Here is a 14,226-nt window from a genome sequence, read left to right as displayed (position 1 = left end):
AGTGCTTTAATGTTAATAGTAGTAGCAACGTCTAATAGTAGTAACAATGTTAACAATGTCTATTTCAGAGAATACTTTTGATCCTGAGTCTGTGTGGTGCACTGTAGAAAAAGATAAATCTGACATTCTGTCAAAGTTTAGAAAAAGAGAAAAGATAACTGAAACAAAGTAACTGTATGAACCAGCACATTTTTAGTCTTTTAAAAGTAGCGTCCAATATTTTCTGGGTATTCCATTTGTAGGAACTATTCACCTCCCCCTTGGGGAAAGGAGAGAATAAATGGAACAATATCGGGATCTAAAAGCTTAATGGTTTTATTTCTGCATTGTAATTATACTAATAAATACCTCTGTCCATGACCTTGGAATTTATAGTGCAGTGAGAAAGATTTATTGACAAGTAATTTGGAAGAAAAATGGGATTATTGTGTAATTACAGCATGTGGTTATTAAGCATGTATACTTCCATATCATTTATCCCTGTTATTTCAAGACCTTCAGCTATCTTTCAGTTTTCACTCAAAAATACCGAAAGGCTTCTTGGTAAATCCAGTGCCTGGGAGATCTTTGTTATATTATTGGATCAACTACAAAGTAACTGTGTTACCTTGAGATGTGCAGAGGGGATCAATAGATCTTTAAAACAGCATGTGACTTTTTAAAGAAGGTATTCTATACCTTATTTTTCCTGGTAGTATAGATATCAATGTGTAGGACTTTCTACTATACACATTCTGTATCTTCTTGATATAGAAGCCCTTTATATGTAGATATGCTTTTTGCTGCTGTTTTTCTAGGATATCTCCAGGGCCTCATAATTTTTCACCTTTGTCATGTTTTCCCATGTTCTCCCTTTCTCTTTGTGTGCAAATAATTCTGTAAATATCTTTTTATCTTCATGTCAAACCATAAGTAAAATTTTCAAATAGCTATTGAAATATAATTAAACTGTTGGAATGTAATTAAGTATGTATCTAACTGGCATAAGACTAAAACAAGAGATGCGTTCCTTTGCACCTGTATTCCCTTGGCTGCATGCTATGACAGCAGCCAGGCCTATCCTTCATATAATTTGATATTTTAATTTAATTTGATACTCCATTAGGTATTCAATGATTTTCAAGGGCAGGGTTTTTCAAAATTTGTACCGATTTCAGCTTCCAAAATCTGTACCTGTCCTAATCTCATTTAGAAGTTCTTCAAGATTATAGCAGGGCAACAAACTCAAAACAGAAATTATATTTTATGCTGCCTAATTTTTTGAGTTGTCTTTTAAAATATGTATTTATGAAAAATCCAGTGAAGTTCTTGTTGCTACAGATTTTTGGTTCTCAGTTAAAAAGACTTTAAAATGTTTCCAATTCTTTCTAGTTAAAGTAGAACCACCTTAAGTGTTGTTCTATTTTGGGGTTTTGTTTGTTAGTATTTTGTTCTGTTTTGTTTGTCTGTGGACTTTTCAATAAGAAATTGAGTGATTTTAGAATTATGACACTAAGATTATCAGTTATAAGCAGCAGTCCCAATATTTCATATTTCATATATCATTTATAAATACTACTTCATTGTTATACAGGAAAAAAATTCTTGGGTGTGAGAATGAAAATATAGGTGTTCTTAGAAAAAATTAATCATAATTTACTAAAATAATTGATTGTGTGGTATCACCTACTGATAGGCATATTTGTTACTGTTATTTTGTCATTTCCATAGGTGATTGAAGTAGGTAGCTTTCCAAATTTTATACCATCATGGTGCCATTTTGTCTTATATATATGAAAAAGAGAAAAATAGACATAGTAATTCAGTTTTACAGTTGCAGTGATGTATCGCTGTCACTGTTTAACTTCCCTGTTTCAGAATGTGTATTTGCCATGCTCAGGGAAACTTACTCCTTTGTGTTCTCATTTGGCACTTGGTATGGCTCAAAGCATAACCAGAAGGAAGTGAGACATCTAATCAATATGTCTTTATAGCACTTTGATCTCCTTACTGAATATTGGGATGTAATATATCTTTGATGCTTTTTCAATAGAATGATTTAAAAGTTGCCTTTTATGTAAGTTGAAATTTGTTTTACTGTCTTTTTTTTTCTGCTAAGATGACTACTGTCCAGTTTTTAATGAATGGAAGGATGGGGGTGACCTGCATTGAAGAACAGACCTTTTAATATAAAATTACATATTTATCAATTATTTCTTATTTTATTGAGGTTTGAAAAGTAAAAGGGATAATCAAGTATGTGTGTTTTCTCCCTGCAGGTCTGTCATGCAGGATCTGGCTGGCCTGATATTCAAATAAAACATTAATGCACTAAATAACATTTGGGCCTCTGTAGAAACACACATACCTTTCTCGTATGGCTTGGTCAGAACTCTTCTGAAGGGGAATGCAGTACTTGAATGCAAACTATATATAAAGTGATAAATCTTGCAAAGTCCACATTAATGTTAGTGCCATGCTAAAAAAAGATATTTGCCTAATTAATTAATTAAAGGAAATCAAAAACTCTTTATGAAGCAAGATCAAGCCTTTGTGTGGCACTAATTGACATTCTTGGCATTGCCCTAACTCCTCAATGTGACGGTTCACATTAATGCACTAATGTCTGGTGGAATTGTGCAGCAGCCTCTTCTAAGAAGGAGCTGAAGAATGACCTGCAGCAGTAAAAATAGTTGGGGCCACCAATATATTGAGGTTATGGACAGTATATTTTTGTACTCAGAACTGAACCGTAAGTTCTATTCAGAAATTTCCTCGAAACTGTTCTGAAGACTCCTAGTATTACCATTTTATGAACCAGTGTCTGAAGAGAAGACAGAGACAGGATACCATAATATTTGTTACTCACATTTAGTTCTGAAGCAGAATGCTATGCCATTTAACCTGACTCAGATAACTTTTTCAAGTCATGTGTCAAGATTCCCCCTAACTTCAGATTGTATTCCTTTTAAAATAAACAATGGTAATTAAATTGTTGTTACTTTGTAAATAAATTGTTGTCATTATTATTATTTTATTGCTATTATTTCTTCTTTCTGAATTGTTTTAACTGACTGTTACCATTCAGAAATATTCTACGCAAATTTCTTAGATGCAAATCTAAGGAAGAGTATTTCTTGAGAGCTTAAAATAGTCTCTTCCAGGGCTTAGAAATGGCACTGGTAATGCCAGATCATTGAGACCAGTAGGACATGATCAGAGACAGATGGTTTGAGGCTGTGACAAATGAAATGCAAGAAGTTGGTGCAATATGTTGTGTCCTTATAGATACACAACCAAATATTTTTATGTATGTACATGTGATAGATTATCACTTTCAAAGGGAAGATGAAATCTTAGTGTTGGTTGTGTTTTTTGTTTTGCATAGTGTGTGCTAATGTGCACAAGTAGATAATGTGTAGCAAAATTAACAGCATTGCAGAGAGCAGTGCTACAGAGCAGCTTCAGAGTTTGCTTGTAATATTAGTGCCTTATTTACAGATACATGGCAGTTATGAAAAGTCATCTTTTGCAATGTAATCCAGATATAAACCATCTTTTTGAAACCTTGCAACTGTACCAACTATAAGGCTGAGGGTAAGGCTAGCAGGGTAAAAAGTGTAACAGTGAGAAACCCCAAGATTATTCCTTTTTGGTGGCACTTAAGTATCTGATTTAGACGCATGACACTGCCAAAGTACAGAAAATCTGCTACATATGCAGGGCTGGGTCTTTTCTAGTCTGTGACTGAAGAGGGCTGAATGTTGTGGTGGGAGAGAAATTTACATTTCTAAGGAGAAAAAATAAACATCTGTCACACAGGTAGTGTGTCAGAAATTGAATAAAGAGTGAATGATCATGTACTCATGCCACTAGGCATGTAATTCCAAAAATTTATTCTCACTTTACTTCAAGGATTATTCTTAAAACTCATAGTGGTAAAGCCTGAGTTTTTATAAAATTATATTTGTTGTGTTAAGTGGTGTAATCCCTCTCTGCAGCTTTCCGGTAATACTAACGTAATTCACTTAGCTTAGAAGATTATTAAAATTTCAAAATTATAATGTGCGTACATTTTTTCATGTACTTTATCGTCTTCCAAAACATAGTTTAAAAGTAGGTCTCAATTATTCTCTGTTTGGATTAGTGTATGTCTGAAAGGCCCAATGCATCTTCTTATTCAAAACGATCTCCCTCAACAGTCCATGAGGATTTAGGCTATGTGTGAGCAGTTTATATTTTGTAATTACTTGATTTTGAAAGTTTTTACTTTGAAGCTGAATGAGCCTATGATGTGTCTCGTGGAAGAGATTTTACTGTGTGAAATTATTCAGAAAAAGCTACTTTATTTAAATTTCTAAGCTCTTTTAATTCACAATAACTTTAAGACATATACAACTCAATGACTTCACAAAGCATTTTCAGTCATACTTTGTTAAACATCTTGAGCTAATGCAGTTAAAACATAGATTCCTTTCTTGTTGATCAGAATAGATTTTCTATTGAGAAATGTTTACACTATACCAAAGAGATATTAAATGTAGCTTTAAATGTAAGTGTTTGGGGCACTGTAATCCAGCCTAAATCACTGCAGGTGGGATGTTTGAGGTACCTAAAATTGCTTGAATGTCTAAGGGCCATGTTTCTGCCAATAAATGAACTGTTGTCTACACATATGTAGGTAACGAATGTCATTTACTTTCATGACATGAGTGCCTTATATTTCAAGTGACTTTTGTAAGAAAATTCTCTTGCAAAATGTAAATGTGTGCATTTTCCCTGCTCCATCTATTGATTGACTCTCAAATAAAATTTCATTTCAATGTTTCTGAATACTCAGGCTCTAGATCTTGTACAGTAGCTGTATATCACAACGTTTTTAGAGCTACATGTATTGTCATTTAACTCATATCGTCTTTAGATGTTTGCTTGACAGTTTTGGTACTGATTTGGATAAACCATAGTTTGTACTCCAATATTATGAGGGTTTTCCATATAAAACAATCACAAGCAATTGTATCTGACATTGTGTTAGAAATGTGAAAATGTGCCTGCAAGTATCTCGTCATTCACCAGTATTTTGCTGGTTATTTATTAAAATGATTGTGCTAGTTGTTATTTCTTTTGCCTAGTAGACCCACTCATGCTCTGTGACCTCGTTACACAAGGCTCTGGCAAAGACATGAAGAGCATTTTGTACCTTGTAAGATACACTGAGATCTGTAAACTATTTTTAGCTGTTTTCATGCTGTATCATATACTTCAGAGATGAGTCATAAGGTATGTTCTTTCTCTCAATACCAGCATATGAAAAGATCATTGTCAGGATGAAGGTCCAGTAGCAAAGAGGTTGAAAAAATCACTGTTTTTTAAATGCAATGCAGATACAGCTCATTCATGTGTCCTTTTGAGCGCTCATATTCTTTTTTCCTAACAAAATTTAAAGGGCATAGGAAAGCATTTGTTTTTAAAGGGATGTCATGGGTGCCTCAGTTCTGCTTTGCAAGAGCAGATCAGTCACATGGAGTTCATCTCAAACTGTTCTAAGACACTACTGCAGACACTGAAACACATAGTGAATCCAGATACAGTATCTTGATAGTTTCTGAGAAGTGTAAATCCATCTTGTTTCTTGACATAGGTCTTAATGTACTTCTTAGATGTATTTGATTTTTTTAAGTATTGATGAGAAATCTCAGTTATTAATTTTTTGGTACAGAACATTTTTCCCTAAGATTTTTAATCCACTCTTTTGATAGAAGTAGCATCATTTTTATTTCTTCTTGAGAAAGATTCTTTTCAAAAAATGTCCTGTGGAATTTCAGCTGTATAGTTTGAGCTGATGTATTTGGTTTGCATTGCAGTGGTGTACACTAAAAACGTCGTAAACATTAAATATTAATGTAGCTTGTTGTACCTGTTGGATTTGAACCATTTGAAACTGCAGACTTCTCTAGGTTACTTGTAGACTTCTGAGGGGCACTCAGAGGTCATTATGTTTGCCAACAAGGATAATGGGAGATGTATTTAAACTGATGAAGGAATGGATGCTGACTAAATTTTCTATAACTTTTTTCATTGTGAAATTTTATTAGTTGTGGGTGTATTTTTTAAAAGTAATATTCTGCATCTAAATAGAGAATATGCATATAAAACTTCATCTGAAAGAGAAAATCTTCAATTTCACAAATTAGTTCATTATACACATACTGAAGTGCATTTGCATATTTTCTACTGCTGTGTTGTGTCTGTGTAATTGAAATCTAATTTACTAAGCAGTTTGATCTAGCTTTAGTTGATCTTGGAAAATACAGTCTCAGTATAAATGTGTCACACATGCTTTGCATGAATTGAAACTGTATGACTGTTCATCTAGAGTGATTGTCCATCTGTTATCTTTTGAATAGTCTTTTTTATGTGTAAAGAATGACAATATTAAACTTTGACTTCTTTTTGTAATGGGTTTTGAATAAAAAGATTGCAAAACCTAAACTTGTTAAAGGAAGCTTGTGGAAGGACAAACCAACAGACAGCCGATGAGATTTTTCTTCAGTGCTATCAGTTTCTTGCTGTTTTCTCCAACAAATGTTTTTTCAAGCTTAATTTGGGAGAGAAAAAACGTCTAAATTTCTCTAAAGGAAACTCCTAAAGAATCTTATATAAACTCAACTGATCTATGAGATTCTGGCAGACTGGAGAGGAAGGAGTGCAGTGATGTCTGAGTTAGCACCTGAATGCCTAAAGACCTCAGAAAGACAGATAAATGGCATTTTACAGAATGCTAATAAATTGAAGTTAGCTTCTAAGTTGTTTCAGAATCATTTGTACTTGAAAGTGAAAGCTCAGCATCTTCACAGAACTATGTGCAAACACACTAGGTTTTTAAAACCTTTATTCTTCTTATCATAGTTAGCCTCAACTTTCTAACAGTTGTAATTGTCCACAGAAAACATTTCAAGATAAATGCATTATCAGGTTTTGAAATTTTCTTATTTTTGTAAATACTAAGACCTGGGGGGCAAAATAAGGGCTATATTGTGGATTAAGTGAAATATCTCAAGGCTGTGCTTTTCTGATAACTGAACCTGAAGTGACCTTTCTCAGACACAATTACAGAGCTGTATGTTTTTCCTTTAATTTCATCAGGGGTTTAATTAGTATACAAATAAAACTTCCCTTATCTTCCTTTCTACCTAATTGGCTTGTCTTTGCTTATATATGAAGAATGTGAAAATGGGCTGTAATTAGGGTGACCGTGTTAACCTTTTTTTCTCAAATGTACTGTTGCCTAAAGGCCTCAAAGCCTAAAACCAGTGCTTTGGATTATTGCTTTGCAATCACTATGGCTCTCCCATAGGTTTTCTCATGAGCAGAAGGGCTTTGGGTGCTGCAGGTTCCCACTGCTTAACGGGATCTTCATTCTTCTCCCCACTAAATGTTTATTGATTATCTCACTGCTCCACACTCAGCCTCCAACAACTTAATATCAGGTGACAGTCAGGAGAGTTCTCCAAGTAATTAGAGTGGAGCATTGAGGGAACAATTAGGAGCAGAGTTATTAAACTTGATTTATCCTATTCTCTCCTGAACACTTTCTTGGATATCAGAACATCACACTTTCACAATCTACCCTAGCTGAGAAATTAGTGGCTAACCTGCTGCTTATCATTGTTGCCTTGCTGCCTTGAGGCACACCCTCTTGGTTTCAGTCACTCAGCTGGAAATATTAGAGTCCATAAAGTTTATCAAGGGTTTTAATTAGATCAATCTGAAGAAGCAAAAAAAGGGGCTTACGAGCCATTATTTTATAATACACCACACTGTATTTGAACATTTCCAAGGCTTGACTTTAATCCACAGTAGCAAGAAGCTTCAAGTAATTGTTCAAACTGTTTTTGGAGTGCTAAAATCAGATTCCATTTTGCTTACATATTGCTATATTACTAGTAGATAAAGTCTGAATCCTTTAGAGATTTCTGTAAATAATGGGGTTCTTTTTGAATATAATAGAGCAGCTCTTCAGTGAGATACTTAATTTAACCATTTCTATATTGTTTCATCACCAGCTAGTGTGGATTGCTGACCATGCCCCTTAAAACAGTTAGGCCCTGCTATTGCCTCATTAATAGGCGTGTGCTTGTAATGAGTAACCTAGATTAGTTAGCAGCTCACAGAAGATTTTGACTAGTGGGTCTTTTCACTGTTTGTGGTCAGTAATGAAAGATTTATGTGGGAACTGACAACACTTCAACCCCTGCAGATGGATAGCTATAATAAAAATGAAATAAATTTGCATAATATTCCTATTATCCTGTCTTTCTCTACTCTTTTAGACTGCTAGGGCTTTGGGGCCAAAATCCATTCAACAGTGTCTACATCAAAAATTTCTTGCATCAAAATAATAGCAGAAACTACTTAAAACCAGGTTTTTCAGTGAAGTGGGAAACTGGGTTGGACCAAACATTGGTAACAGAGACCTTGTTCTGTGTTCAAATATAGTCTTTTTGTCAAAGGTGGGAATATGGGTGGGGGGTTACCTGACTTGGTTTTCAAAATGCTTTCCTCAAAGCTAAAAGCAAAAAGTAAACACAATAATTGAAAGAAGATAATACTCTTTGGTTTTGAATTAGAGATGGATCCTTTTATGCATGCTAATTGACATTTGGGTTCTTGGAAATAAAATTTCTGAAAATCTGATAATTCAAGTCATCTGTTTAGACAGGGCTTTGATAGCTGCCAGTGGCTTTAGGGTAGAATTTTTGAAAGCAAGACTTCTGGTTTTGTATATCCTTGTGCAGTGGATGAATGCTATCTGTATGTTTATCTTATCTTTCCTTAGGGGAAGTATATCAATTGTTTATTGAAAATAAGAAAATAAGATTCAAAATAGAATTATTCAACCTGCAGTCATTTGAACAAGAATAATATTAACTTTTCTGGTTTAGCGTTTCTTAAATAAATTTCAGGTTTTTTTCTTACAGTTGTGATTAATTTCAGCCTAGATTTTGTAAATTCCTGAACAAGAGTTCAAGTAATGGTGCTGTACCTTCAAAATACACTACCATTGATGTAACTGTTTGTCTTTTCAGGAATGTTAAAAGAAGATTTATGCCAGTCCATAGATTACAGTTTATTTTGCAGGACTGTGCAAAACTTTGCTGTAGATTGCTATTTTATAGAAATTTTCTCTATCATAATGCTTTTTGAAGTGCCTCTGACCCTTAAAGAGGTCTGAAGCTTCTTCAGATTTGTTGAGTTTTCAGTGCCCTCCAATTTTTATCAGCATTTTGTATATACTGTTCCTCATACTCATTCACAGCATAGTACATCTCCATGTTCCACAGTCCAGAACAAGTACTGAGTACAAATTATGCCAAGCATTCTTAGAATTTAAGAGGAAAATATACCCCTAAATTTTGAAAAAAAGGTGTGAAAGAGCTCAGTCTTGCAACTATGCATCCTTCTTTATTTTACAATCTATCAGGAAATACACTACGTATAAAAGAGTTTTTATAATCACCTATTATAATTTCTTTCTAAAAAGGTAATTAACAGCTGTAAGTAAAATGTAACATGTAACAAATTATGAAATCAAATTATTAATACTCCAATCTATAAATGTATTGATTTATCCCAGCAGAAAGGAGTAGCAACCAGCCAGGTTCTGTATTAATTAGTCCTGTGTGCTATTTTTCATCTATTGGATTAATCTGAATTGATTAAAGCATGTTGTGTTAATTCTAAGCCAGAGAGAAATGTTTAAAAATACACATACTATTTTGCATATTGGGAAACTAATGCTAAAATAGTGAAAGCACCATAAAAATGGTTGTACTTGATACACTTACAGAGAATATGAGATTATTTATTCTACTGAAATTTCTGAACAGTGTAGAATATTTAAATAAATGCTTATGTGTTATTCCCTTTCTTTGTGAATTCCTTTCTTTAATGTTTATTTTTAACTAAGTTTTGAGATTATTCTGTGTTTTTTAAAGCTGTACTCTTGATTATTTCCTTTGTGTTTAGATCTGGTGTTTGTAAATACAGTACTTGTAGCATAGTGTATGTCCCTGCTTGATCAAAAAATCATTTTATTTTGTAAATATATTTGTACACAGTCAATAGACTGAAAACTGGGGGGTTCTGAATTGGTAATTTTTTTGCTAGAGAATTCATAAAACCTTAGTATGCAATGGTCCAAATCTACTACACAGTCAGTCTGTTTTCCACTTTGTTTAATAGCCTATGGCATAAACTGAAGTTAATTATTTGGGCTGACAAGTAACTCTGCTTTCTGTCTGCTTGCAGAGTCTCTCCGAGGCAACGATGGAGCTGAGAAGAAGAGATCGATTTCTGCGTCAGCAAAATAGACTTCTTACCCAGCTGGAGCAGGACAAGCGTCGGCTGAGCGAGAGCATCCGTGATGCAGAGAGTGCCCTCTGCACGGCAGCGAAGTGAGCACTGGGACCTTGGGGAGATCACTTAAAACGGACAAAAGATCAATTCTTACTTTCATGCACAGGGTTTTAGCCTTGGCTAATGTAATGCTAGAAAACAAAAGTACATCTGCCTCTCTTTGAAATTCAGCGATAGACTTCTAAAAAGAAAACAGTTAGTTCAAGATACTACATGTTACATTTTCTGTAGTTATCCCATAATAGTGCTACAAATTCTTGGTCCAAAATGCATAAGCAGTTTGTCTGCCAATTACCTTACTGATTTGACAACATCTCTTTGGTAGATCCTTCACATTTTGTTTGTTTAAGAAATGATTGTTTGTTCCTAAAGGGGCTGAAACCCATTTTAGACCTAGGCTTATCTGTGGAATAGTATAGATACTTTTGCTGATTTCAGAGTTTTAGATTTAGATATAAGCCCCATGCCTTTTTATACTGTAACTTGAAGAGTGGAAGGAAATATTTAGGGACCATTTTTGAAAGTATTGTTAGTCAAAAGCTGTTCCATTGACTTGAATGAGATTATTACTAACCTCTTAGAGTTATATAGTCAGATAAAGTTATAAATCCTTTCAGACTTCATTATCTATTACTCTTACAGTAGTATGCACTTTAAATATTATTGGTCCATGGCCAAGATTTAAAAAAAGTTCAATTTAAAATTAAAATTTCTCATTATACCTGGGGTAGATTTGACCTCTGAAGAACAATAGCTTAGAAGTTTTAAGGGGCTTATACACCAGCAAAATAATGTAATTAATATAGTTATCAGTGATATAACAAGCTAATTAAAATGACAAATATTATTAGGTATAAGTGTATCAAAGCAGATTATGACCCAAAGAAGGAGTTGTTCTCAAAAGCCTTTTCCTTTTCTCTCTGCCCCAAACTATTTTATGCACTCCTGTAAGAATCATTCTCTATTGCCATTCTTATATTCAGAAAAGGTTTTTTTAATGTGAAAATTCCCAGACCAGTCATTGTTCTACCAACTCTTCATAATAATTGCAAATGTCTTTTTCTTCCTTTGGAACATGTAAGCAAAGTAGGTAAATAGACTGGTCTTATCTGGAAACTCTTATTTTAATATCTATTCCATCATCTAGTGATTGTAGGCAAAGCATGGATGTCTTTCAATTTCTTCCCTAAATTTTTATAAAGCTGTATAGGACATCAAGATGTCTAGCTTGTTCTGAGAATGGCTGTCTTGATTTTCTTTTAGTGGTGGCTAGCACTTCTTTCCACTTTCCTCCTGAGTAAGAAGCAATATTAATAAAAGAGACTGAAACAGTGAATCTGACTAAAATCCAGTAGCCTTTTGGTAATTTCTCTGTGTTGTGGGTTAACCCCATCCAGCAACCAGGTACCCTGTCAATGTAATCCAAAGAAAGGCAGGATTCTGGAAAAAGAAAAGGCTATGTGGCTTTATTAGGAATGTAAAAGCCAATTCTACTCTTTTGACCACCTTCCTGTATTTTCTGTTAAGATAGTATGAATCAAGAAATGTGAAAGCAGCCATCATTACATAGGGAAGAATGCTGTGATTTTTGGCTGGAGATAAAGAGGCTAAGGGAAGACCTTATTGTTCTCTATAGCTACCTGAAAGGAGGTTGTAGTGAAGTGGGGCTTGGTCCGTTCTCCCAAATAACAAGTATTAGGACAAGAGGGAATGGCACTTTGTGCCAAGAGAGTTTTATATTGGATATTAGGAAAAGATACTCTGCTGAAATGGTTGTCAAGCACTTGAACAGGCTACCCAGGGAAGCTTTAGAGTCTCGAGGTATTTAAATGATATATAGATGTAGCCCTTGGGAACACGCTTTAGTGGTGGGCTGGGCGATCTTGAGGGTCTTTTCCAACGTAAATCATAGTGATTCTGTGGCTTCTGGTTTAGGTATTGTAAAGGCTCAAACAAAATATACATATAGCTGGCAAAAATTAGAGACCATCCTGGAATATTGAGGTGCATTAGCTTTTTTCTGGCATGAATTCCATTTTACTTCCTATAGTGGTTTTTTTTTTGTCATGCTGTCCTTTCTCCTTAGTCATATGGTATTATGCAACTTCAATTCTATTTCTGTCAATAATGAGTTGAGGCCAAGGTTCTTCATGACAGCATAGCTGATGAGAGTTATCTTTCTTACTGAAGCCCTGATCTACAAAAAGGCATTAGAGACTTGTTTCATTCTTCAAACCTCCCTATTGTATGGGTAGGATCCTTGGCTGGACTTCTTTTGGAAATGTACGTGAATGTATTCTCTTCCTGTTGGAAGACTCCATTCAATGTGCCTTTTACATCTAAAACTCTCCAAGAAAATGATAGTTGTTCATTAATATGCCCATAATTGCAGCTATGTTTGATAGTCCACAACGAAGCAAATTTCATATGGAAATATGCCAAATAGTGGTACATTAACTATTTTTTAAGGTTTACATTGGGCATATAAAAAGAAGAGACAAAAACATAATACTTTGAGTTATCAACAATTATTTGAAATTACATGATAGTTAAAAAGTAGCAGAAAATTAATTTCTAAATCTGGCGAGTTTCAGTTCTATGATCTACTTCCTTTTTTTTGTCTTGTAATAGAGACAGAGAATTGGTCATTAGTCATATGAAAGCTGTGGAAGACACTCTTCATAAGGTAAGAACTTAAAATGATTCCTCTGATTTGTATTTCTAAACATAGCAAAGGTTTACCACTGCTTTTGCTCAGGGAAAGAGAAGAGTAGAAATTGAAAGATTGCTTCCTTTACTTAGAGTTTATTTCCATCTTCAACTTCTTTTATCTTAAAAAACTGTTCATTTTTTGTGAAATAAAACAGTTTTCTAGTACACAAACTTCTTATTTCTTACTACAAAGCTTACTACAAAATCCACTTTCCTTCCCTTAATCACTGAGAGCACTATTTCTGGTTACCAAGTGAAGACTATTGAACATCCAAACAGCTGACAATTTCTGTGGAGATAAGTCTGTGCCATGTGAGTTAGAGGTCATTTGGTGATGTCACATGCATGGTGGCCATAAAACATATGACTATGTGCATGCTACTTTAGTCTTTGATACATGATAAAACATAAAGAAAAGACAGTAAGTTGTAACCTGTAGTCAGACACTTTCATGATATTTTAGGACATTTTTAAAATTGAGTAGTAATCTAAAATAGTCTCTTCAACTTGCACAGTTTTGCCCTGGTATAGCATTATTTGAAAGTCCAACAAAGCTTGTTTATTAATTATTTAGGCAAAAGGACTGTTTTTAACTTTAGCTGTAGTTGTTGATTGTTTCATTACTGTTTTTAGTCTTGAGCAACACAGAGCAAAATAGTGTTTTTATTACCTTGGAGTGTTAATTTCCCTTATCACATCTTGAATTCAAGCAACATGGGAATCTATTCTTCATTTTAGTTCCTATGTTCACCAAAACTAATTTAATTTTCAGATACTTTTTTCAGGTCTTTCTTTCCTTTAATATTCAAGAAAGTGACAGAACCTAAAAACTATGTGTTTTAGCTGCAGCAAACTGTTGGTAGAGACTGTTTTGCTTTCTGCCCCCACCGTTTTCATACGGGCTTCTTTTAAGGTTAAAAATTCATCTCATGCAGAAAGTGTTGTGTTTTTTCAGTAAGAGATACATGTAGTGTCCTTGGCATTCAGAATTTATTGTTCTGGATTGCAAGGTTATATTTTGGTTTTGGAAACCATGCCATTATATGAACAAGATTTGCACTGTTTGGGGAAAGGCTATAGAGAAGGTCACATACTTAGTACTGATTAACCTGATGC

At 34.2% G+C, this 14,226-nt stretch overlaps 1 protein-coding gene across 4 annotated transcripts in view; it reads left to right on the top strand.

Moving 5' to 3' along the window:
• CCDC171 (coiled-coil domain containing 171) overlaps positions 1 to 14,226 on the top strand; it is a 156,706-nt gene that overhangs the window by 86,672 nt on the left and 55,808 nt on the right. For 3 of the 4 annotated variants that reach the window (XM_014873186.2, XM_014873104.2, XM_088155897.1), the window contains exons 21-22: positions 10,291 to 10,436; positions 13,030 to 13,084. In XM_014873186.2, coding sequence (XP_014728672.1) covers positions 10,291 to 10,436; positions 13,030 to 13,084 — 201 coding nt within the window. Of the gene's footprint in view, positions 1 to 2,258; positions 2,446 to 10,290; positions 10,437 to 13,029; positions 13,085 to 14,226 lie in introns of those variants that run through there. The other variant, XM_088155898.1, reaches the window with a different exon arrangement.

The sequence above is a fragment of the Sturnus vulgaris genome, chromosome Z (assembly GCF_052056855.1).
Source record: "Sturnus vulgaris isolate bStuVul1 chromosome Z, bStuVul1.hap1, whole genome shotgun sequence".
Taxonomy (NCBI): Eukaryota; Metazoa; Chordata; class Aves; order Passeriformes; family Sturnidae; genus Sturnus; species Sturnus vulgaris.
Note: the sequence above shows the minus strand (reverse complement) of the source record. Positions and strands in the feature narration are given on the sequence as shown.